This window comes from Cataglyphis hispanica, chromosome 7, assembly GCF_021464435.1.
Source record: "Cataglyphis hispanica isolate Lineage 1 chromosome 7, ULB_Chis1_1.0, whole genome shotgun sequence".
Taxonomy (NCBI): domain Eukaryota; kingdom Metazoa; phylum Arthropoda; class Insecta; order Hymenoptera; family Formicidae; genus Cataglyphis; species Cataglyphis hispanica.
Genome location: NC_065960.1, coordinates 5,636,252 through 5,663,093, shown reverse-complemented (window position 1 = coordinate 5,663,093; position 26,842 = coordinate 5,636,252). Strand labels below are relative to the sequence as shown.

Below are 26,842 nucleotides of genomic sequence, written 5' to 3'. Positions count from 1 at the left end.
ATTATTTATTGAAATTCAGTAAAACTTTTTTTTTTTATACGGAGGCTAGATAAAAAATTCACAAATACAAATGTAAATGATCGACAGAGACGTCGTTTAGCTTTGCCCTTCTTTCTTTTCAATACCTTAATGTCAGTCGGCGTTACGAGTCTTTGTCTTGGGTTTGTCCCCCTCCTGCCATCGGTGCAAAGGGGTTTTCACCATCGCCCGAGTTGTACTCGAGGATGAAGCTTTATTTAGCAGATGATATTTACGACTTCCAATTCCGCGAGACCCTCCCAACTTTTATATTGTCTTTGGCAGAGTTACGCTTTTGGCGATGCCACCTCCTGCTTCGCTTCCCCTTTCATCGACTAGTTTCGTTCGATTCCGTTCGTCTCCACCATTGAAAAGATGCCGCCGACGATTTGGAAAGCGCAGCTAAATGGAATTAAGGTCGTTCACGGTTTGCCGTAAAGCTTGGTTTTGCCATCGAACATTCGCGCGAAAAGAGTAAAGGGTTTCGAGACTTCAGCGATACTTAAAATAATCAAATCGCAAAAAGTTGAGATTCTGTTTAGCTTCGTATTTTTATTTTACAAAAATATAACTGTGATACAAGAAGAACGCTTACTTACTTCTTCTAATGACTATAGACTATCGCATATATCGCGCGGATCATTAAATATTTCATGCGCACGAGAAACAGATACAGGGATATATTCGCCTCACCGTCGAGCCACCCCTCATTCGAAATATCGTCGTCCGGAGCACGAGGAGTCGCAAACACCAGAAGCAAACATAATATGACGAGCGCTTCGGGCTACACACGGGAGGAACAAACCTCTTCTCTTACAGTTATTTCTGCATTGACATCTGATCCGCGTGACGTGAGAGTCGCAACGGGCTTGTCCTTTGTAAAGTAATCCTCGAGTCGGCTTCTCGTTCAAATTCATCACCGTTAATGTCAAAAAGAGCGCCAACCAATTTTTTATGGAAAAAAATTGCGCGAAAAAGTATAATCTTTATAGAATTAATCCAAGAAGAAATCGAGAGCAAAATCCGGTAAATCTCGTGATTATAATCGCGCGTAGGAGGTAAGTCTGGCTTTCATCGCGAAAGAAATTGAACGATCCGGCTAATCTCACCGCCGGGCCGCCGATAGCGACGCTTCATTTTTCACCCGGCTAACCGAATTTGTCGAACTCGGACCTACGCCAAGGGGTGTGCGATCTAATTTCAGGGCCATTCCGATGGATACCGGGGCTCCCACCCTCGCCGACTGATAGTCGTGAACTATCATTTGTACGAATTACATCGCCATCCCTTCTCGCATCGCCGATCGTTTGTTATTATTAGCTCTACGGCGCGCTACTTGTAATGGTTTCGTTAGACCCCCGCTCCCCCTTCCCGTCTTACATCGGGACTACCAACAGATTTCATACACATGTGTTTGATTGGCAACTTTTTGCGATGCGATTCAATTTTTATACAATATAATACCAGAGGAGGAGACAGATTTTTTCATTCACGCATAATTATTTTGTCTCTTCAAATCGAGTGTCTAGTCGAATTGAATGCAAGACGATAAAACTATATGAGATTGCGGCGAATCGAACTGGAAGAACCGCGTCAAAAGAATTGGCGAAATAATTACGTCAGGCGGATATCTTTCAATCTTCCCGTCAGGTCGTCGATATGCTTTCATCTTCAGGAAGCACGAAGAGGCTCTTGGTATCCATTGATAGGGTCCGAGCCTATCTCGATCGTCGGTTAGGGGGAAGGAAGGGAGGCGGGAGAAGGAGGAGGAGGAAAAGGGGAATAGCACGCGGTGCGATGGAAATTATACGTACATAAGAGGAACGGAAGGTGAGAGACTAGTACGTTAAAGAAATTAGAGATAATTCCTCGGACGAATACCCAATTTACCCTTTCGTCCGTAGCGAGCGCCCTGGCCTTATTATCTAAAGTGCTCGGCCGGCGAGAGAGGGTAGTGGAAAAATAAAAAAAAAAAAGAGGACACCCTCTCCTAACGGAGAAGGCGGAGGGTCGGGCGGGGCCGATGGCAGCTTGGAAGGACAAAAAGTACTAAAGTACATCTCTCCGACCTTCTCTTAGCGAGGCGTCGCGCTATCCGGAAACTCCGGCGGGCGCCCCGGCGCGCTGGTGAACTTTTTTCGGCTCCTATAATTTATTTACGGCTGAGATATTTTTCTCGGAGCTTCAACACCTTCGCCGTGGTGCAGTGTGGAAGAGGGACGTACGAGCGTCCTTTAAGCAATCCGACCTTTTCTTACTCTGTCCGCTATTGCGCTTTCCCTCTTTCTCTTTTTTTTCTATTTATACACGTTCGTGTCCGCTATTATCTCTTCTTCGGTGGTCGTAATTTAATTTCGATACTGGGCGCGACTCGTAAAAAGAATGCGAATGAAACGATGACTCTTCAGTCCTTTATACATTTTTTAAAATGTTTTTTTTTAAAACATTAATTTAAAAAAAGTGTATTTCAACATTACACAGAAATGAAAAGATCTAGTTAATAAAAAATATACATGGGAGAAAACTAATCGATTCGGTGGATTTAGTGTCAAACACGAATGATTGTTGTCTCTACATTGAAAATACATCTGTCGGGGGATCTGTGAAGGACACGTAAAGCGCGTCCCGTTCGTCATCATGATCGAAAGAATCAAGCCGATCAGGCCGCGAACTGTCCTGAAATGCATTTTCCTGTATCCGGCGACTTGCTGGCGGCGGTTTTAGTGTGTACGAAATACGCGCTATGAGAGAGAACTAGTCTTTGTCGCTATTTTGGGGAATGGACGCAGGGACGACGCGAATACGTATTCGATCGATGAATCACTCAGTACAGTGTGACGTTGACGCGAGGGAGAGACGCGAAGGGGGATGGGGAGGGGTGGGAGGGGAGAGCCGCGAGTTCCATGCTGGGGCTAAAGGGGTAAGGGGATCATCGGCTCGCGTTTAGGAAGGGTTGGATGCACCCCGTGTCGCATATATATATACACGGTAGCGGCTCACCGGTTGCGGGTGCAGCCTATGCAGGTGCGGGTGTATTAAAAAGCGGGGGTGGCTGCGGTCGCGTACCAATCACCCGACGGGGATGTGGGATGGACGAAAAAGAGAGAGAGAGAGAGAGAGGAGAGAGAGAGAGAGATCAAGCTACAGGGATCGGATAGAGCGGCAACCGGACGATCGGGAACCAGTCAGGTCGCGCAAAGAGAGGCATCATATGGAGATGGTTCGTTGCGAGAGAAAGAGAGAGAAAGGGAGAGAATGACAGAGAGAACATTCGAACTCACGCAGCTTGCCGTGAAATTTTAATCGTGTCGTCATTGGGGTAGTTTGTTGCGATAAACCGACCAGTATAGACATATACGGATTTGGGGGAAAAAGGGGGACACAAGTAGGTGGAAAACCGTGTCGAACGTTACCACTTTTTTTTTTTTGTTAATTTTCTCGTGTTCTCGGGAACGTATCACGAGTGACACGTGTTTTACCCGTTGCATTTATTAGCGGTGCGAAAGTAAAAGTGTGGTCAGGAATTATTCGCGCATTGACAGAAGCTGTAATATCTCTAAACATTTCATACTTACTCGTACAAATTATCTTTTTGTTTCGGTCGAAAAATCTGGGGGAGATGTCAAAACTTTTACTATCGAGATAATCGTGACGTAAGGAATTATCATGAATGATACGCGGGGCGCAGATAGATAGGAAAAGCACGTTGAAAAACGCGGAAAGATTCATGAGGGCGCGACGTGTCCGGTATTATTGCTCATTTGATTCGGCGCGCATCGGAAAATAATGTAGAAAATTGTTTTGCGGTCTTTTTATCTCGATTTCAGGGACGCCGGGCGGTCAGCGGGGATGCGGGGGTCGGCGGGGGACGCTTTGTCTGTTTTCCATCAATCACGCGGACCTTTTCACCGCGCGGATATCGAGCCTGCCCGTTTTTGCGTGCGGTGCATCCCGCTCGATTGCAATCGCGGCGAATTATTGAATCTGCTGCATCTCGTCCGACTGGATTAGGTTGCACGCGGATCGCTCGATACACGATTGCAATTTGTCCACCACTTTATCGCGAAAGCGACTGTAAGACTATTTCAAGTGTGCAATGCATTTCAAAGAAATATTGTTATATATAGATTTTTACAAATTAGCACCGACATTATTTATTACGGATTAATTATGTGAATTATTTAATATGCGATATGTTAATCAATTATCGCGCAAAAATAAAGAAATATGCTTCCTCTATTTTTTTAAATTATTATATTCGTGAAATGAGATTATGTCATTGCAAATAATAATTTCTTGTAAATAATGTTGCACTTACCAGTTGGAATAGCATGATCCTCGGTGAAATCTATAAATTTATAAGAGAATAAATCGATATCGTGGAACGGATGATATTACTTTATTCGTGATGACATACGTAAACAATGAATGATTTTGATTAAGGCCAATAGTCACGCATACATACAATGTTGTCAAAACAATTCGTGGATCCTATGAACGATAATTATACAATAAAGTTTTTCCATGTACATATATATATATATATATATATATATATATATATATATATGTATGTATGTATGTATGTATGTATGTATGTATATCAATGTCTCCTCAAACGACAACAATGTTGTCTCAAAAAAAGAGACAGCTCGATAGAGGATGTGACTTGGCCAGGATTTGAAGGATTGTGGTATTTACAACGTCAACTACTCGTAATTTTGCTTGTACCGGAAAATGTCACCTGCTACACGAGTATATATTTAATTTACTCATCTTTTTTTTCAAAAAATCATCGATGATACACAATATTCTGAGAAAATAAAAAAAAAGAAATTTTTAAACGAATGAGATATAACATCCTGACCTAAGAAAGATCATTCTTCAGGCTCATCGTATTCGCGTGCACGCGCGTTTTAATACTCGTAAACTCGTGTAGTCGAGAAGACATTCGGGAAGTATTCTTAATCGGAATGACGAGAGAGGATGGTGCTTAACGTGTATCTGAGACATTAACCTAGATATAATAAGGTTATTGTATATGTACATATACTATATGCGAACGTAAACCCTGGTTAGTCCTCGAGTCCATGAGTTCTTAGACGATACCGCAAGGGGCGTAGGGATAGATAAGTAACTCCGACGAAAGATTCGTCCGAAAATTTTGATAATTAATTTCCAAGCAGACGTTTCACCGCGTTACATTGCAAGATGTCCTATGAGCGTGTTCTCCATTCCTCAACAGCCTTGATGATGATGAGCATCAGCTTAGCGTTGCTAAACTACTAGTTTACAACATCATGCAAGGTCTGTTTCCGAATTCAATCTCAGATCATCGAGACGAGATCAATCAACATGCCCTATCTCTCAACGAAAATCAAGTTCTTTTTTTCCCGAGAAGAACACATACGATAAAATTTATCTACAGATCATATTTATTTCAATCGTCGTCTTGATCATGGAATTCATTAAAATTGTTGCGTTCGGTGGACTCTCGCGGAGCGAGCTTACTTGTTTTAACTCTTAATAGGGTCTCCACACCTGTCTAGGCTTGGGACTTCTATCTCTTCGTGATCTGATGCTTTCCCGTTCGACATCTATTCCATCCTCCTTTCTTCGCGTCGTTAGATCCTGACCGACGTTTTCTTTATCCTGGCCCTTCTTCGTACTAAGATCGACCGTGCCCTCTAAACGGATTTTCACAGTAAGATCGCCGCGACGAGCGACTTGATCTTGATCGATCTGAAGATCCGAGTCGTTCAAATTTTCTATGCTCTGCCGTAAATGAATCGACGCTTCCTGGAAGGTAGCATCCGTGGATACCGCGTCCTCCAAGTCGCTTCTGATCGGCGAGATTCTCGGAGAGTCCTGTTCGAGTATAGAGTCATCGCTTCTGACGCGGTCTCTATTCAAATCTTGATCGTTCCTATCGTCCACTTCAATGCTATCGTCGGGGCTGTCTAATCCGGATCGACGTAAAATGCCTTGATCATCTGCTCGCCGTTCTTCGTCCTTCGTACTGCTCTCAGGACTGTCGCTGCTACTTCTGAGTTTTCTGAGCTCTTCCAATCGAGCCTGATCCGGCCTCTGCAGTCGTTGCTGAGCCATTCTTAGAGCTAGAGCGTGCCATTCCGGCTCCAGGATATACTGCTGCGTGTGGTACAGAGGGTTATAGAGCCAAGAGGATTGCGGTAATAATGGCGCGAATATCGAGCCGAAGATAGATCCAGTGGCACCCAGTAAGTGAAGACCTGTGTTACGAACAAGATGTCAGTTTTTTCGATTTTTTTTTCCACGTATGAAAGAGCACGGATATCATGTAGATCGCGAGGGTCGTGTGTATTTCGACTTTTACCTTGAAAGTGTGAGTGATGCCCAGACGGATTGGGGGTCGTGCTGGTGGTCGACTCGGCGGGAGGCGTCGACGCCGTCACGGAGGCCGTCGTCAGCAGGCCTGGTCCAGGGTTCCCGGGTGACGTTGTCGGCGTCACTTCTCGCACGGACACGCTGATAGGACCCAAGTCGCCCCTTGCGGATTCTTTCAGACATATCAATTTACACTCCTATTAATCGTTTAATCTCTCGTTTGAAGAAACGCTGACCGTGTTATTTAAATAAGATGTTCTCTTTGAAATTTCTCTTGCTACAAAAGTAATTACCGGTATTAGATCCGGGCAGCCTTGGAGATCTTTGCTCGATGGCATGGTGGAAAGGGTTGAAGGCCGATGCACCGACTGTTGGTTGCGGATGTGTGTGCGGATGGTGGCCGGGGGGAGGTGGAAGACAATGCGGTGGTAGAGATCCTCGAGGTAACCCGCCCCATCCCTGGCCCGCTCCTTGCTCAAGACCCAGGTGTTGCAATCCTGTGCAATCAAAGAAATGCAGATTACACGTCTTCGTGGATTCTGTTTATTCAGCGTCTCCACTGTCATCGCACCGCGATGATCTCCATATCGCACAGAAATGTTTGCAGTGGAGGAAATGTTCGCGTTCTCCCTACGTGAATAATATTTATATTCGTCAATGCGTATTATATCTAAAAATCTCTTGTTTTCTGTATTGTTAGATATTTTCAAATAGAATATGATCTTTTAAAACTGAGTAACGCAATGCAGACGACAGTATCTGAAAGTGACTGATACGATCATTTTGTGACAAGACGTAACATATTTCTGGGCATCACGGTGGGCGCTGTATAATTTTCGGCAGGTAAACGGTGATGGACTGGCAGTCCGAGTCGTAGAAACGCATCCCTTTGACATAGAGGCGGTTTTTGACGTGGATGGACAGTTAAATTTATCCAACAGAGAATGCAGAGAGACGATCGATCATCTTTTTTTCGATAATAGCCAATATCGCGTGGCCGCGCAAGCATGTGTTTGAATGCAATTAAATTTATGACATCAAAAAGTTCGTCTGATCGCGATCGGCTGACACAAACCAACTGACATAAATCTCAGACCGCTGCCTCTGTTGTTTGTTCATTTATGAAACAACAATTAATTCTCGCCATTGCGAAACAGCAAAATTCCTTCCTTTCGTCATCCACATTTACGAAAGAATAGAAATCATTGTTTCGACTTACATTATGTAATCAATATAAACAATGTGTGTGACTAATTTTCGGCATGTTGCCCGACGTAAAAAGAAAGATGCAAGAAGCAACTCGCGTGGTTATCGACGTGTTATCGGTTTTTCGAAAGACCTTGATCAATAACAGATTATGCCGTCATCTGTGCGGAGCAGTTTAAAAATTCCGTGAAAGCTGCCGCGCGAAGCCACCGTGCGCGAATACGATGGAAGGTGGGAGGGGTGGTGGAATGGAAAGAGGGTGGCGGTGGTGGCGTTAAGGGGGTTACGGCGGGGTGACAAGCAGGGGAAAACGGTTTTGTCGAAGCGGGGAGAATTGTCCGGTCACTGGCACGAGGGCGTAACCACCGAGACACGCGGATCGCCCCATTGGTCGCACGTACGCCCCCACCCTTCGCGTTACACCGGATGGTAGGGCGCGAAAAAGCTTGGTAGGGGTCGTAGGGGTGATTTTTAAGCTCTCTTTAAGCCGCGCGCGCTCGCCAGAAAGGACATCGCGCGCTATCTCACGTCCTACCACACCGGCGTGGCACACTGAACGGGCCAGAGCCGGTGAGGGAGGCTCTCTCGTAGCCCTCCTACTTTATGAGGGGGATTAAGAAAACGATAAGAGACGGGTGCGAAAGCACCGCTGCCACCGAGCTTACGAAGGCCAACGGACGGAGGCTTTCGTTGGCAGCCAGCATGAATAAGAACCGCTTCGGTAAGCTCTTCAGGCACCGGGATTCTTAGGTGACGGCCACGACGTGCGAACATCCTCCGATAATAACTGATGACTATGAGTTTCTTCCTCCCTTGTTATGAAGCAGTCAAGTTTAATTGGCCTTAAAAATAATTTTCCATCGTTCATATATATAGTTTACTCATAAATGTCAAGAAAAGATTAGATTATTGTCTTTGGAGCGTAAAATACTTGTAAAATAAAATTACACGCTAAGATAAAAAGTTTTAACAGAATTCTATTAGTTTTTTATTATTAAAACAGTATTGACAATTCGAGAAAAAAAATATAATATATTTGTTTTGGAATATTTTAGAGAAATATTTTAAGAAAATACTCGGTAGCTCTTTTGAAACATCTTGCGCACGAGAAAATTTTCGATACCGCCACGCATTCTTTCCAGAGAGAAAGCGAACGTAACATATTTTCAATTTAATAAACCTCGAAAATGCCGTGCACCCCTTTTCGACGGAACTCGCGTGCCGGGTTGGGTTCGGCTGGCGGGCGATAATTCCGAAAACAAATGAAGACTAATGAGGGGTGGGCCCCGACGAGATCTCGGAAAGAGTGAGAGAGCGAGGGTGCCGCGGGAGACGAAGCTGAAAGGGTTTCAAGGAGCCGGCGTTACCCTTTAAGGGGTGAGAAATGTTAAGCTTAAACGTTACGGCCCTAGGGTTAGTTGCCTTTGCGTGTGCCTTCCATCGGGGAGGGGCTTTAAGGGATGATGTATTATCGAGCAGCCTGCTCAAAATGTGCTACGTACTTTGGTCGCGCTCGTTCCCGAGATGCGGTAATGTGACGTCACGGGTAATATGAGCTTTTAAGCGTAGCTTTATATACGTTTCGCCGCCGACGCGCCCGCGGAGTGAATTAAATTTGGTCACGTCGATTACAGGGAACATCTCGTCGGTGCGAGAAGCGATTTCGAATTTCGCAATCGCACTTTTCGCACCCGCAATCATTATCATTATTACCGCAGTATCACATGGCAGTTACGTCGAATCTGAAAATAAATTGCGTAAAATTGCGTAAAATTGTCTGCCTTTTTCAGTATGATATTCCTCAGCGTCTTAAGCTTTACATGTTCACAGCCATGAAACTTAAAGAGCGTCTTAAAGACGTTGATTCGAAGCCTGACACGCAGCCTGTGAAATGAAGGGGGAAGCCCTTCAACACTTCTCTTCGCCTTAAACCTTCTTGATCTCGCCACCTCGAGATACATAATAAATTAATTCGCGTATTTTCCTGTCTACCTTATCTATTCAAATCTATGCAAAACAGGCGTTAAAAACGCCCTTCTTGCCGCTAAGGCGTTAACCCTTGCGAAGCTCGATTTTCCCCACCTTCTAACCTCTTTGCTTCCTCTCTCTATCTTCCTCTCTCTCTCTCTCTCTCTCTCTCTCTCTCTCTCTCTCTCTCTCTCTCTCTCTCTACTCTCTCTCTCTCTCTCTCTCTCTCTCTCTCTCTCTCTCTCTCTCTCTCTCTCTCTCTCTCTCTCTCTCTCTCTCTCTCTCTTTTTACTCTCCGACTTGTTCATTGCTCCTCTTTCCACTCGGCGTGTTCTATCCTCTAGCTACTGCCGGCTGGATGTCTTTGCACACCCACCCTTTGCGCCCGTTCTCATTATCGCGTCGCAGCAACCCCTAAAATGCCACCCTGGAAAGGTCCCTGGCACCGATCTAAGCTCCACGAGGAGATATTTCGAGAAAGGACGAGAGAAAATTGCTATCTCTCTCTCTCTCTCTCTCTCTCTCTCTCTCTCTCCACTTTTCTATCCTTATCTCACTGCCGCGAGATTTTCTCTTTGAAGTCGAGAAAGAGCACAAAAATGATGGATCTTTTAAGAAATTGGCGATGCTCAACGATGTATAAATTTTTACTTATCTTTACCGTTTATTACATTTTGTGATTATATAAATAATTGAAATTTTAATATTGATGACGTTGGCATATCAATAATTCTGTCAATGATTCTACGAAGTATATGCTAGAAAGTTAAATATAATTTATTAAGTGCTAAAAATTAATCATGTAATAGTGTGTGATAATTAAAACTTAGAAGTATAGCTTTTTATTAAATAATAGTAATTTTAATATCAAATATTGATTCTATAATAATGTATTTAGATTTCATTCTACGACAGTACAGGCAAAACTTATGAGTGAGAAAATCAAGTTGAAAACTGAATATCGATTACAAGGACATTGCGAGACGTTATCAGGTTTCTATCTCTTAGGCTCGGTGGATTTTCGTATCGACGATAAAAGATAGAAAGGAGACGAGAAAAGAGACCGACCCGGCTAGAGAGAGCGTCATTAGTTACCGTCGCTTCCAGAGAAAGGTCCCGGTCACCGGACCTGATTAAAAGACGGAATACCCCGACCCTTGCAAGACGCGCATGGGGGTGAAATGTGACGCGAATTTAAAGGATCCGCAGTGATTCGACACGGGGGTGGACAGGAACAACCCTTAAAAAGGTTTCCTTTAAGGATTGTACACCCGAAGGGTTGCCGTTGCGTACGATTTTCCGTATATATATGAAAGAGGCCTTTAAACGCATCGCAAATCAGGTACGTCCAAGTTTGAAAAAGAAACATATTTCGATGATCGTAACAGGCGGCGATAAAACTAGTCGCTATTAGATGAATCATCGATAAGATTTACGCACATTTTGTACTGTCATATTAATAGTGATACATTTATAAAAAATAAAACACAACGTGTAAAAATTGTGGAAAATAAATCTTATATTTATCATCTTTTACGAATTATATGTTTGGTGAGAAGAGAGGGAGGTCTGCTTTAAAGAAAGTCACGAATTTACTGCAAAGCGATCCAGGAACGAAGCGACAGTTTTAAACTGAGCGTTCCTAACAATCTCCCCCAAATGAGGTAAAGGCCACCTTATTGAAACAGGGGTCGCGATTTTTCCGGTTCTCTCTCTCTCTCCCCACAACCCCTCTATCCGCTACCCAGCCTCTCCCTCGTAGGCGGTTAATTGACACGAGAGAGCGGAAAGAGGGAGGGTAGATTGGGGCTGCACGAGCTGTTCTTGTTAACTCGAATCTTGGCACCTCGCGATTTTTCATCCCCTTAGCCAGACTGACAAAGACGACGGACTCCCGGGAGGCGGCATGATCACGGTGTTTTCGTTCGTGGACAATCTCAGCGACGATCTGTGTGATGTCTGTCACCGGATACATTAATTTTCCATGAGCTTGCTAGCAATCGCTCCTGAGAAATTTTCAAAAATTGCTGAAACGGGGAAAAGAATTGAAAATATATACTTTCTACTCTTTTGCCAGGATTTGATTTTTTTGACATTTGAAGGAATATTATCTTTACTATCTTTATTATCTTATATATTCACTACGATAAATGTAAGTAATTTTTTATGAGAAAAGATTTATAATGTATGTATTACACAAATTTGAGGAATCTTAAAAAGAGTGCTTTTGTAAAAATCATGAACATTGGTTATAAGTATTTGTAGTATAAATATATTCGCGAAATTAATTGTACCAAAAGAGTGAATGACGTATCATTTCGATAAATTAATGGAAAGGTCTTTTAAATTATTGTTAAATTTTTTTGACATTTGAAAGAATACTATCTATACTCATTAGTAATTTTTGATGAAAAAAGATACACTATAAGTAATTTTTGATAAAAAAAGATACACTATATAATGTGTCTTAGAGAATTTTAAGATTCTTAAAAAGAAGGTTTTTGGGAAAATTGTAGACATTGGTTTTTAAGCATAATATATATTTGCAAAATTAATTATATATCAAAAGAGTGAATGACGTGTCATTTTGATAAATTGAGATTGATGGAAAAGTCTTTTAAATTATTACCAGATTTTTTTAACATTCGAAAGAATACTGTCTTTGCATATTCACTATGATAAATGTAAGTAATTTTTCTATAACAAAAGGTATGCGTTGTGTAAAACGTTTATTACAGAATTTTAAGACTTTTAAAAAGAATGCTTTCGAGAAAATTATAGACATTGGATTTAAAAGAATAATATAAATATATTTGTGAAATTAGTTATACCGAAAGAGTGAATGACATGACATTTCGATAAATTGAAATTGATGAGAAAGTCTTTTAAATTATTGTCAGATGTTTTTGACATTTGAAAGAATACTGTCTTCGCATATTCACTACAATAAATGTAAATAACTTTTTTATTATATTTTAATATCTTTTTTAAAAACAGATATGCGTTGTATAAAGTATTTATTACAGAATTTTAAAATTCTTAAAAAGAATGATTTTAAGAAAATCATAGACATCGATTTTAAAAGAATAACATAAATATATGCGCAGTACAAAATTAATCGTACCGAAAGAGTAAATGACATTGTCATTTCGATAAATTGAAATTGACGAAAAAGACGAAATTAGAGCGGTGGATATCTGAGATCGGAGGGTGGTAAAGGCGCATCGGTCCGTCCATCGGACTTTGGCGCTCTCACGAAGCCCTTAGGGAGCCCATAAAATTCGTCCCTGCTGTCGAGGTAGGCCCGAACAAAATTTAATAACATCCCCCTAGTTACACCTCAATGGGCACCTTAACAACCCTGCACGGCCAGCCACTTGTCCTCGCGTCTCCCCTGTTGATGCTGTTCCCTTTCTCCTTATCAACCCTCCTAGCGTAGATATCTAATAAACCGCCTCTCTCTTTGAGCGTCCTTACCTAGTCAGCGATACCCGGCTGACCGGTTTCGAAAGTTGGAAAGGTGCTCGACTGACCGACCCTCCGTCGGACTGAACGGAGGCGCAACCTGTGAGCCGAATAGCGAACCCCTAGCGAAAGGGTTGAAAAAACTCGCGAGCGCACATCACTTGAAATAAACTGATCGATATTCGCCGAGAGAGTACCGTTTGCATCCGACTCGGAACACAATGTAGGTGACCCAATTGCGTAAATACAATTTGTCCGTACGATGAGTTAAAATCGTATAAAACTCCCAATAAAACTCCTATAACTCTGATGTAATTTGCACCTTTTAATATCGACAAAAAGCTTGGAGATCGCTTTCGATGAAATTAAGTCTGTCAAAATTATTAGATTTAATCAGATTTTCTGACATTTTGACATTCGATACAAAAATCATGTTTCTCATTTTTTTTTTTTTTTCAATATCCTCTAAAATTTAACGCTCAATTTTTGACGGATTATTGATCTCTGGATGTCATTGATCATCAAATAAATGATCGATCGGAAATTTTTCGAAACACGAGATCGCGGAAGCGACGGAAAAATCGTGACGGCTAGAGGCGCAAGCAAAGGGAAGAAAAGTTAAAGCTCCGGCGTATTACCGGGCGCGGCAGTGGCTAATTCTTGATTGAGCAGACCGTGGGGGTGAAGGGGTTGCGGGGGAGGGGGGGGGTGGGATACGGGGAATGGACGGGGGTAGCAGCGAGAAATCGACGGCAGGACTGCCATCCCGTAGTACGCCTCGGGGATAGGAGGGAGCGAAGCTCCGTTAAGCCGCTTATCATGCCGAAACAATACACTGTCGGTGCACCAGTATCAGTACCCGACCCTCACTGCTCCGGGCTAGTCCCATCAAAATTTGGAGCTTCGAACGAGTTTCAATGGAATTCGTGCCACCCAACTGTCCTGTCGAACCGGTTGGATACCTGAAAACTTTTTCGAAAAACGCTCGCGACGATGAAACGTTTAAAACCCCCATCGTTTATATCACAGCGAATGCATTACCGTCCCGAAGGAAGAGGCTGATTAATCGGGCGCTAAAAGCAATCCCGATGTATTTTATAATTCGTTAAACGTTAGATTTCGTGTATTTATTAAATATCTTTTCGGGAATAATAAATAAAGAAATCGTGATATACAAAATGACTTAGACCCCTTTTCTTTAAAAAACTAAGCATTTTAGAGAAAAACGTTTTGGACAAAAATTGTATAGTTTTGAGGGGAACATAAGATGGTGTCATTGGTTGATGGCATCGTTAAGGTCAAGTCAAGGACACTTTTTATTTCTTAAATGAAAACCCCCATTTTTTATTGCATATTCTTGTAGCTTATCTCGAGAGTTTTTCAAAACACTATAATAAAGTATTTTTTTATTAAGAATTTTTTGAGTTATTTTGTATCTTAATCTGACATATTTTAATATAAAATATTTCGAAAATTATTTAGTTTTCGATAATTGTCGTAATACTTTTATGTACATAATAATAAGATGAATCAAATCGTGTACAGAAAATAATTGTTTTTAAAAAAAGTATGCAATTATTTGCAATATATTTTTTTATAACAATTATTTAATTTTTCTTTTCTACTAAAAAATAAGGGATTCCATTTAAGAAACTAAAAGTGTTCTTGACTTTAACGATGTCATCCAAGATCAAACTAATGACACCATTTTATGTTTTCCTTAAAACAATACAATTTTTGTTTAAAACGTTTTTCTCTAAAATGCTTAGTTTTTGAAAGAAAAAGGGTGTACGGGTAGTCTAGGACACCCTGTATATGTATATATAAAAATTATGTAAAAAGATCTTTGAATTTGTTTGAATTATCAGATACAATATGGGAATATTTTAGCCGTGTAAGAGAACTCGATGAAGTTGACAGAGCTGAAGTTTATTCTGAGAGCGACTTTTCCGTAAGCGGGGATCGAGCAGCTTCCTCGAAACGAAAAGGCAGAGTTCGCACGCCCGGGGCTTAATCAGAGTCTTCTCCACTTAGAGGCCGGTGGCAAAACTCAATTTTGAGTCGGTGCCTGCCGACGCTCAATTTTGACACCCTTCGCAGCCACGAAGCCAAACGCGCGCGAGAAGAGGGCGTCGACCCGCCTGGCCCGCCAAAGTTGCCTTCCTCCCGTGAGGGGCGCGGTACAGGGTTGCAAACTTAGTTATCTATTGACGGGGAAACGTGCCGAGAGAGAGAGAGAGAGAGAGAGAGATAGAGAGAGCGAAAGAGACAGAGATAGAGATAGAAAGACTGAAGCCTCACCGGAAACAGGTATTCGCGCGAAGGAGGCCGCGTGTCTTTGATTAGAGACTTACCCGACAGCTTAAATCCCAATGGGTCCTGCGGGTGTCCGAAGGGAAACGGACGAGGCCCGAAGTGAAAGGGATGAAAGGCTTGGTGTCCTGCAACGTGGGATGAATTCATGAATCAACATCGATGACGAATCGCGACTACTCGATAACATCTTAGATATTTTTTCCATCACGTTAATTGGATTCTTTGAATGTTCTTATCCCCATTGGTTAGATAAGAGCCTGAGTATGGAAAAAGTTACCGTCGCATTATCCTCCGTGGATAAAGTTGTACTCACGTGTCTTGGAACGCGGCTCCCTGGGACCGTCCACGGTCACTTTGATCGCCTTCGACAACGTGGCCACCTGCGGCGGCGATGTCTGCAGCATAATCGTCAGGGTGAAGCTCTTCCCTGAAACGAGAAATGAGAATTGAGGCGTCGGGAAAAAAAGAATTATCGCCCGGCGGTAAAACGAGTGAGAGACGAGAGATTCTCCCAATGGGAAGATCATGCATATTCTCTCGCCTTGGTTCCGTTGCCAGATCAAAAACCATAAAGGCGCGGACTTTATAGCGCGCTCCTTGGTTTGCGTAGACTCTATTATTCATGTCCAATTGGCCGACCGCGAAGAGAAAGAGAGAGAGAGAGAGAGAGAGAGAGAGAAATGCTCTCAGTATGTTCAATTTTTCGCTCTCTTGTGTGTTTCATTAAATTTTATACTCTGTGAAAAAAAATTACATATTGATATGAAACAAAATATTTTTTTTATAAATGTTTGACTGATCACTGTTCTGTTTTAATCAATTGAATAATCATAGCTTTCGCGATTGATATTCGCGACTCTTCCTTGGCGGATTATTTAACTCATTGTTATCGTGACAGATATGCTCGATGGCACGCACGTGCGAAACGGCAATGCGCGGGTTTGTTCGCTGGAAACAAAACACAAATGTGCCGGAAGTAAGGGGTGAAAACGAGTGACGCCACTGCGTCGATGTTTTGTTCCCGCGGGTAGGCTGGAATATGTTAATGCTGCCGGGGCATTTAAACGCGATCCCTCGAAATACGTCAGTCTCTCGTCACGCGCGATTTCGCCGCTTAACCTTTCCACGTGTCGACAACATTCGGTAGCCCGATAGATGAGATATCCTAATCGATTATCTCGAAATTTTCAAACGGACGACATGTCCGAGGAATATATTTTGAAATATTGTTTTTTTTATATCACAAAAAAATATACTATTACTTGTATTATTTTTCAAAAATTTTTTTGATGAAGGGAGATGAATATAATCTGTATCATCCTGATATTTGATATATCTTTTTATCAAAATTGTAGTTCCTATTTATTTTTCGACTGGAGGATGCCACACGATAGGCCAAAAGCAACTCTCCTAATTCTCCCAGCATAAATATCTCTTCTCTCTTACTTAGCGCGTTTTTCAATTCGCTTACGTTAGCGCGTTTTTTTCTTTTTTTTTCTCGTTCACCAAGTCCCGCCGATGAACCGAAACAATATCGGCGAACGCGTAGATGAAACGCGACTCGTAACTGGTCCGGCCGTTTACTAAATTTCGATGTTTTCGGCACAAATATTTCAATCGATGACGCGCGCATCGCGCGGAATTCGTCACGCGTTCGACGCGTACTCCCCGCGACCCCCTCCAACCCCGGTAATCGCGCGTATAAAACGCAAAATAAAACGCGGGAGGAACGAAAATCATACACAGCAGTCATCTCGTCGCGTCGCGCAATAACCACGCGAAGAAAATAGCAGCGGCGACAATGAAGAGACGAGAATGAAAATAACATACGCGTGCATGTTATTTATTTATTTATTTTTGTTTTGTTCTGTTTTTTGTTCACGGCTTCGCGACAATAAAGTTATACCAGCTTATATAATGGGGTGCGTCGCCAAGTGCGGCCGGTAAAATGTACACGCGCTCGGCGGTCGGGTAGTTTTATTTTATGGTGGCGCGGCCGAGCAGCCCCCTTCTTCTCTTCCCCTTTCCCTCCCTCCCTCCCCCCTCCTCCCTCTTTTCCCCGCCGGTAAACGACCGCGTTTTTACGGTGAACCACGACATTTAACCCGGCTTTAACCCGCCCGTCGCCGGACTTTAACTTCGCCAAGGGTGCCGTGCCATTTCCAGCGCGGCGCGCTTCCCCTTCGCGGTGATTGGCCGCTATTTTCGCGCCACGCTCCGTTTCACAAGATCCTGCCAAATAGTCAAAATTGATTTTACACTTCGCGCATATTGAGTTCTCAAAACTATTATTTTTCACGTCTGGGTATTAACCCCATCGACTTTCCGTTCTTTCATTATTTTTCGAATTTTATTAGACATTTTTTTATTAGAAATTTATTATTTATTGTTTATATTTATCATTTATTTAGAACTTATTTAAAGTTGCCGCTTTCAAAAATTATAATTCCAAGCTTATCTCTTAAATAATGAAAAGATTATTTAATTGACGCATTGAGTGGCGGAGAATTTTTCTCAAACTCTTGCGCTTCGATTAAGAATTTCACTTCGATTATCTTAGCGTTTAAATAACGATATATCGGAACGTTGTTTCGCGACACTAGATGTGGAAGATCTTGCCACAGAGATTTCGTGGCTGAGAGGTAACGAGACCGAAGTTTATTGCAGGCGCGATGTCAGGCACGGCGGCAACGCGAATCAGGGGCGATGGCAGGCATTTTGAGGGTGTTTATGAGGCATTATGTGTAACTCGCTGGAAGAACGATCTCTACCCTCCGAGGTTTACAGCCTCTCTTCGGTCCCCCCTTCCCCGGCTTCCACCTACGTCTAGCGAAATTTCTAATTCATCGGTTGTACACGAGCCTCGGGATCAATTGCACGTGAAAATCTCCTCTCCGTGTTCCCCGAAATTTTCCTGCAATAATCCTATTATGACGAAATATTCTGATTTATCCCATAATTTATAAGATCGGAAAACACTGGACGTTCTTTTTTTTCTCTTTTCGATGCTTCTTTATACGTCGAGGATTTCGATGGTATCCTTCGTACGCGCAAACAAACCTGAAAAAAATTACTAATCCACGTATACGTCGTACGTCATTTTTATCCCACAAAATATTGCTTGGTCGCAGACTCGATCGAGAGGTGGATCCATAAAGATTATGACGTTCGATTCCGGCGGTGGGGTTTTCCAGTCACGCTAGATTTTTCAAGAATTTTTCTTCCTTTTACAGCAATGTATTTCGTTAGATTTCTCAAACTCACAGATATTGTGCGAAAGACGAGTGCGACTATATGCAAAATTAATTTTTTTGTACAAACTGTTGGAAAACTTTTGTATTCGAAACGTGCGTTTCCCATTCAAGCTTCTGCCGGGCAACGCGAAAATATCCTCGCGACGATTTAGCAAGCCAAAACGAGTCGGATGAGATATTAATTCGGGCAAGATTGGCTCGCGTCCACTTACGCGACGAGGATCGCTTGCGAGAAGACACGAAGAACGCTCGCGTTCGCCCCCAAGTTTACCCAGGGATCATGCAGTGTTAAAAACTCCCCTGTTTGCCGGTGAGGCGAGTGCGAGGGGTTGCTCGGATCGTTATTTCGGAGTGTTTGCCGTGTTTTAAGATTCTGACGTTTTGACTACCCGAATCGTGGTAAACGAGGCCGCGTGTACATCGCCGTGACATGTTTGAAAGGAAACCTTTCTTTCTCTCTCTCTCTCTCTCTCTTTTTTTTCTTTCATCTACGTACGTGCATCCGCACGAGTACGTCGGGCTTTCATTCACTCGCGAAACTATCGCTCATATAAATTATTAACAATTCGTATCTTTACGAATTACTTACTTTATCGCGTCGCGCGAAACTGTACCGTTGCAGAAAAATAGATCGCGGGAGAGGGGGAGGGAAGAAAGGGGGGGCGGGAAGGGGACAAAAAAAAAGACGTCAAGGACGTTTTGTTGTAGGATAAATTTTTACACGAGAGGACCAGTTTTCGCTGGCAATAATCACAACGTCGAGCGTAACGACTTTCAGATGCGACGGCGCGACCGGGAGGGGGAGGGGAGAGGGAGGAGGGGGGAAGGGGGAAGGGAGCGAGTGGTCATTGAAGCGTTTGTAAAAAGCCCTGGCCTTGCTGCCGGCGCGACGGAATGAGGAGCGAAAAATATCGAGAAAATAAAGTAGGGAAACGTGGAATTAATATATGTGAAAGAAACGGATATGCGCGTATATGTATCCGGGACTCGTACTGTCAGACCAGAGCGGAAAATAATGTTTAATCGGTAGAAAATCTCGGCGCAGTCATCCGCCATAGGAACGCGTCCCCCTTCCTACCTCCCTCCCCCTCCCTTCCCCCGCCCCTACGTCCCTCGCAATCCCTTCCGCGATCCCTTACTTGACCGAGAGGGATGGATTTTTTAATTTTTAATTGGCAAAAAACGTCGCCGAGGTGGTCGCCGGCGAGAGAGATCCGCCAACCGTTCTCGCGGATTTAACTGGCATATTCGGATTCTTCTCTCGGAAGCGCTAATATCTTCTAACATTGAAAGTTCTCTCTCTCTCTCTCTCTCTTCAGGGAATCGTTCGTCCCGCTGTCATTTGAAATTAATTTTTTCATTATAAAAAAATCGGATTTAAACGCTCGCTGTCTTTATCAAGGTGTTACATCTCTTAAGAATCTCGATACGATTATATATCTAGTAGAAATTTTTATTTTTCCGATAATAGAATGCTCTTGCATTCGCATTTATTTAATAGATATTTTTATGAACGTTGCTAATGAAGCGACCGTGGCTTTTTATAACTCGCGGGATTAACAGATCGGGAGAACTCTTTAGTTACGTAGATTGGACGCGCTTCAAAGCAAAGGATCTGCCGATGCGAGCGGTCGCAACAGCTGTTCGGTCGACCAAACACGCGCGCGAGAGCCGCTGTTTTAAAAGGTCGACCCTACTCAACGAGAGACCTTTACGACTTATTAAATCATCTCGTACAGAACTCTTCACGTGGCAGCTTGCGCGAATAACTCTTCGCAATTCGGTGTCGTTGCGAGGGAATCCTGTGCCACCTTACGTAAAGGTATCCTCGCAATCGTCGTAAATAATATTGCAATAAAAATCGATCGCTATTATTATAACGGACACTAAGAAAATATCCTTTGTAAGAAATATCTTTATAAATATTTTTACGCCGACAATTTAGAGGCGTCCTGTGTAATGGCATGCTTAGATTCTCGAATCGCGCATTTTTCTTTTCCAATCGTAAAAGAGATATCGAAGATTCGGATTTGCTCTCGCGTTCAGCGCTGGAACGCTCACCATGCGGCGGCGATTTAAAACGAGTCGTCCTCCTTCCACGAGAGAAGGGGAGAAAGAGAGAAAGAGAGATAGAGAGAGATGCGGCTCCGGGCGAGACGGGGCTATCCGTTGCGCCAGGACATCGGTCAGGATCTGGCTGTCGATAGTCGGAGCTTTCCCTCGGATTCTCGCGCTCTCTTCCTGCCTATACCTCGGCCGGACCGTCATAAAACACAGGTAACTCCGGTATTTATGCCCGTCGTTTTTACGCCCGTCGCCACCCTCCCCTCCCCCTCTCTCGTCGCACCGCGCCGCCTCCGTTCGCTCTCTCTCTCTCTCTCTCTCTCTCTCTCTCCCTTCGTCTCTCGCTCCACCAACACCAACGCATAGCATGAGAAACATGCATATACAGCCGCATCTCCGTACAGCCTGTGACTCCTAGCAGTCGGAGGTTGACGCTAATCCCTGTCGGGAGCCGAAAGGGGTAGCCGAATGATATACGCCCCTGCGCCGGTATGATAATATTCCACCGCCGCCACCTCTCTCCCCCTTCGTAACCCCTGGACCCTGGCCGTGCGTAGTCGTTATATCCGGCCTCGTACACCACGCACTAGAAGAGGTCCCTCTTTTGGGTCAGCGCGTAAGACCGAATGAAAGCGATTATAGTCGATTAAAGAGGGTCGCCGGAGGGAGACTCGCCGAGTCAGGGGGAGGGAAAAAAAAAAGAACTTGCCGGCTTGACGTGTCCAAGTTTTTCTCGCGCTCGACATCATCCGCGCTGATCCGCGAGAAAATGAGAATCCCTCTCTCTCTCGCTCTCTCTCTTTTTTTTTCTCTCGGAAAACGATTGACTAACATTCGCGAGAAACCAGGAAAATCCCATTTCTTGTAAAAAAATTAGATTTAATCTACCAACGTCCGTTGTATTTTTGGAAATACAACGCGTCCTCGAAGGGCTTTCTGAAGGGAAAGTCGCAAACTTTCTCGATGTAACCAATTTTGCATCCAGTACAAGAATCGAATTCTAGCTTTCCTTCGTCCCGCATCGATCTCGGTGGCCCCCGTCAACGTCGTCACGCATTTCGACCACGATCAATTCTCCTCGGTCCGCATTCGCAATATTAAATTGGCCTGACAAAGCCCGCGGGCGAGCGTGAGACAAATATTTGCAGCTGAAAAAGTCGGTAGCGGGCTCGCGCGCGCTCTCGCGCACGGGGATGCGTGCAAAACAACGGGGGCAAAAAAGCGAGTGGAACGCGTGAGGAATCTGTATATAAAATGCACTCCGGGGCTCCTCGCCTCGCTGCGGTATTATGCAGCGATACGCGCGACGTGACTCGCCGACAAACATCATAAATTTTCGATTTATTCAACGGGATCTGTTTGCCCCTTTCTTTCGCAGATAATAACGATCGCCTATTGTACATTCGGTCTTTACGGCTGGATTTTTTTTTCTCTCTCTCTCTCTCACTCTTTTTTCTTCTTTTTTTTTTTAATACGCTCTTTTGTCATAACGTCATCCTACGTCCTGTCACACGCGCGCGCGTAATTCTCAATCCGGTATATTTCGAAGCGCGCGAAATGATGATGAAACGAGATTCGAGTTTATCTCGACGCGCGAAATTCCGTCGGCGTCAGATGCGCGAAAAGAAAAATCCGACCGATCCGGCCTCGGCGATCGCGCGCGGAACGATCTCTCCCGCGTCACTCTCATATGGAGGAATCTAGAGGAAAATCGTTGCATACCGGTGGTAGTTAGGGGCTGCCCGTAATACAGTAATGAGGGCTTACTGCCATGGAAACCAAAGCCGCTTACAGCCAACCACTCTACCTCCACTTCACCCTCTCTCTCTCTCTCTCTCTCTCTCTCTCTCTCTCTCTCTCTCTCTCTCTCTCTCTCTCTCTCTCTCTCTCTTCGCTCGGTTCCTCTCGCTCTCTCGCACTCCTTGCCGTCCCATCCCATGATTTTCTATATATCCGCGATATCCTCATTCGCGAGTCCCTAAAAAAAATTCCGGGATTCGTTTCTCGGGTCTCTATTGTGCGCCGCGACGAGTATCTTGGCTCTCTCCATTTTCGTAAGTGGAAGAGGTCAATATTGGACCGGCGCTTCGAGTCTCCCCGATATCTTTCGTACAAGTGGACATCCGACACTCGATAGAAATACGCGTCAACGGAATTATTATCGCGTGTTTCGTGAATCAGGAGGGAGAGAAGAAGGATGGTTCGAAGTAAGAGTCGATGGGAGATTCGCAAAAAGAGAGGAGCGCGAGCGTCGTTTAGGGTCTACCGTCGGAGAAGCCGCCGATATCGCAAACTCCCTCCCGCAATTTCCTTTTCCAATTTGCCATAAACAAGTCGACCACCCACCTCGTTAACCGACTACGCCTGGCGACTGCTCTCTCGAAAGTTCGACTTTCGTCGGAGGCAGGGAGGGGGGCGGGGGGAGGGGGAAGGACGGAGAAATCGGGAAGAGCGCGACAAGGCGAAGAAAACGCTGGTGCAACTCGGTCGAATTAAAGGAATTAAAGGACGCCTCGTTACTCGTATCTTTCGACCCCCCACCTCGAGGGTAAAAGAGAGACAGAGAGAGAGAGAGACAGAGAGAGAAGAAAAAAAAGAGGACGTTGAAAAGTTTGCTCCTTTCCTGCTCTGCGATTTTGCGATCTGAGTCCTCTCTCTGCGTCGCTTCTCTTTCCCCCGACGCCGGTACTACTCTACTATCTTCAAGGCTCCTCTTCAAGGAACGAACGTTTGCATTAACCGTTCGTAATGGCTGCGATTATTAGGGAGCATTATTCAGAGACCTCGAACCCCAGTTTTTTTCTCCCCTCGCCATCCCCGCGCCATGGCCGCCTCCTCGGACGAAAGGAACATTGAATTATTGAAACGCGGAGCCGGGAATTAAAAAATCTCCACGTGCCCCTCTTACCACTCCGCTCTTCCCCCTCCCCCTCTTTCTCTTCTTCCTCCGCCGCGTGGCGTGGTACGGATGAGGAGTTCGCGAGGAGATACCGGGTCACGGTATTTGTCGCGTGAATTAAAAATGAGGACGGAACGAGGGGCCAGGTGGTGGCCCCTGGTTCTTGGCTTTCGACGCGGGAAAAACGAGGCCATCAGTCGGGGCACCACCTTAATGTAGCGAAGTCTGAATGATTTAAGACGCCGCATCGGAAGGAGGCGGAATCCGGCAGAGAGACCGATCGAGTTTTCGACATCAACCGATGAGAGTTATTTCGGTGATGCAGATATACAAAGATACCAAGGGAGATAAGGAGAGGAGAAATATATCTTTAAATGTCTACATATATCGTATCAACATCGTTTGAAAGAAAAAAAAAATGCAATGACGTGAATCAAGAGAGTTATGCTCCCCCTTATTAATTATTATTAATAGTATTATATAAAGAGATAGTAATTCTTTTAGTATAAAACTTACCTCTACCGCTCCTACCGACGAACCTGAGATCGTTGAATTTGGCGACTTGATTTTTCATTAGGGCGGTAGAATTCCGCAATTCCGCGCAACAATTTTCATCATTTCCGGCTCGAACGGTCACAAGGGTACCGTCTCCGACCTCGCCGAGAGCTACCACCTTAAATGCTACCGGCAGGGTCTTGTTCGACCTCCAATGTGACGGCAATACCGTGCAAACCACATGTGGGCTACCTAATATGAATATAAAGAAGATAAATTAATAGCTTTATTTTTATTAAAGAGCAATTAATTATTTTTATAAAATATCGCCACACATCCATTTCATGTATATATATTAAAACATATTTTTTCGAAACTTGGAAACATTTGTGGAACACACAAAAAAGAAAATAAAATATTTTTTTCTTTCTTTCTCTGTGAAAATTACATCTACCACATTTAATGTAAAATATGATAAAAAAAATAATTATATATAATGAAATTATGTTTATACTTAAAAATTATTTTTACACTTAAATATTAGCCTCCAATAAGTATGATTCCTTACCTGTGCGAATGAGTTCTCCAGGATGCTCGGCGAGAAGCCCATCCAGCGTTCTCTCAGCGAGCAAATCGGCGGTGAGGGCATAATCGGGAAGATGATTTCCGCCGGTTGAACCTTGAGGAGGGACCTCGTCGTTAGCCAGGTGCATCCTTCTCCTCGAGGATGAGGCCCGGATCCTCCGTATTCTCGGCCCGCCGATCTGACTCACGGGATTCACTTGATGAGACTGATGACCACCACGCACTGACCTAGGATCAGGATAGTCTAGGCCGGCAGGCCGATCCTCGGGTCGAGCATCTCGCGAAGGATTCGTCATGAGAACGATATCATTGATCCTGTCGATCGTGATATCACCTTTCCCTGCAAGCTTTCCGGATGAGTTCGGCTGCTCAATTGTTTACGTCTTGTTTTTTCCAGATTCTAGAACGAAGGAATTGTACACGTGGAGAAAATCGAATTTTTTTTTTCCAATTAATGTCGATATGATACTTGGTCCTTGCGTTTGCGATATATAATTTTTTTTTATTCAGTTATATATTGGTCGTCAATATATCGAGTTGGCTCGAAGATGAGTGTCTCGCAAACATAAATTCGTGGTCTCGCCGATAGCGAGAAACGCATTACGAATGCACGCCGATATCTCCTTCCGGCGAGAATCGAATTTGTCTTCTTCGACTCGGCGGCTTTCTCGGCCCTCGCGGGGCCCTAGGCTTCTTTGATCCTTATTTCATTATCCTGCCGCGGGAGACGCGGGCGGGAGCAGCATCCGTTTGCAAATTCTTCTTCGTCTCGATTGCCAACTCGCGGAGAAAATTCGTTTTATTGGAATCGTCGGCAATCTCGGCGACCCTTACTTCTGATTCTTTGATCGAGTCCTCCGTCTCCTTATCGAAGAAACACTCGTGGCTAAGCTGGAAACACGGAAATCCGTAGATCAACAGATACGTATCTTTTTTTTTATATCACATGTATTTAAAACACCATCCCGCACCGGCGATCTTCATCATCATATTTGTCATCACTTTTCTTCTTTAATCTTATTAACACGTGTTTTTTTTTCATTAAAATTGTATATCAGGATATATGTACCAAAAAAAGTATGTTTTTTTTTAAATCGTGATTTTGCGCCCACCGCGCGAAGTTTTGTCAAACTTTGGCGAGTACCGCGCACGGCATCTGTCACGTGTATCTATCCCCCGTCGATCGAAATCTTGATCAATCACGAGAACGGGGTGTCAATCGGTGAACCGAATGACAATCGAAAAAAAAATTGGTGAACACACAGAGGAGAGGAGTTTTGATTTGCGACAATGACGATCCATTCACGATACGTCTTCGGTACGCGCACACATCCACACTGCGATCCCCGAAATTTTTGCCGCCGCGTGGATCCGCGATATTCCCCCGGATGTTTCTCACTGGACGCCGGAGTGGTCGCGGTCGCGGTCGCGGCGATGATGGTGATTCTTCACCTGGCCGTTGCTTCGGCGGGTGGCAGGGCAGCTTCTACTCGGAGGAAGTAGGATAGGGTGTTTAACTCGCGCGGTCTCGTTTCGGTTCGGCGGTGGAAGATGGCGGCTTCTGCGGTGGAGCCGCGCGGTGTGGTTGCGGTGTATTTTTGAGGCTGCCGCCCCCAGCCACCACCGAGACCACCCTGGGTAACTCTCTCTCTCTCTCTCCTCGCCCCCTCTTTTCGTCGCCCCCCGCGGCCCGCCGCGCGGGTCTCTACCACGCCGCCGCCGCCGCCGCCACCGCCGTCTGTACCCGGTGTCTCCCTGGTGGGGGGTTGGTTTTTCCAAGCGGTGGGGAAAAATCTCCCTGCTTTCTCTCACCACCCTTTTTCTCTCCTCGTCCCGTTCACCGCGCCGCGCGCACAGGCCTCTCTCGTCGCAGGACCGACGTTCCCGACAATACTCCCGCCGATGACGATCCGCGGACTACACGAGCCTCGCGCTGTCTTCCGGACTCCGACTCCGTCGTTGCGCCGGACGACGGGGGACTCGCGGGATGTTCAGGGGGAGAAGACGAGTTTCCGGAGATGAATCTCGGCGCCGCATAATTGCCGCAAGATCGACACTATGGTCAAACGATGGTCTTAACCCGGTATCACAATCACGGGTGGCATTACGCGGGGCACGGATAGATAAAACGCAAGATGCCTGATGTTCACGTAGCGAATTATTTCACTGTCCTTCCACAATGATAACATATATACGAGAAGAATAT

The 26,842-nt window shown here is 44.4% G+C and overlaps 1 protein-coding gene across 1 annotated transcript; it reads right to left on the bottom strand.

Moving 5' to 3' along the window:
* Nucleotides 1-4,625: 4,625 nt before the first annotated feature.
* Nucleotides 4,626-26,081, bottom strand: LOC126850812 (uncharacterized). The gene is made up of 7 exons (XM_050594164.1): nucleotides 24,620-26,081; nucleotides 24,073-24,303; nucleotides 15,653-15,766; nucleotides 15,378-15,464; nucleotides 6,678-6,881; nucleotides 6,374-6,556; nucleotides 4,626-6,269 (listed from the first exon to the last, which is right to left on the bottom strand). The coding sequence occupies exons 1-7, from the start codon at nucleotides 24,930-24,932 to the stop codon at nucleotides 5,542-5,544; spliced, it is 1,860 nt and encodes a 619-aa protein (XP_050450121.1). The 5' UTR covers nucleotides 24,933-26,081; the 3' UTR covers nucleotides 4,626-5,541.
* Between the last annotated feature and the right edge of the window lie 761 nt (nucleotides 26,082-26,842).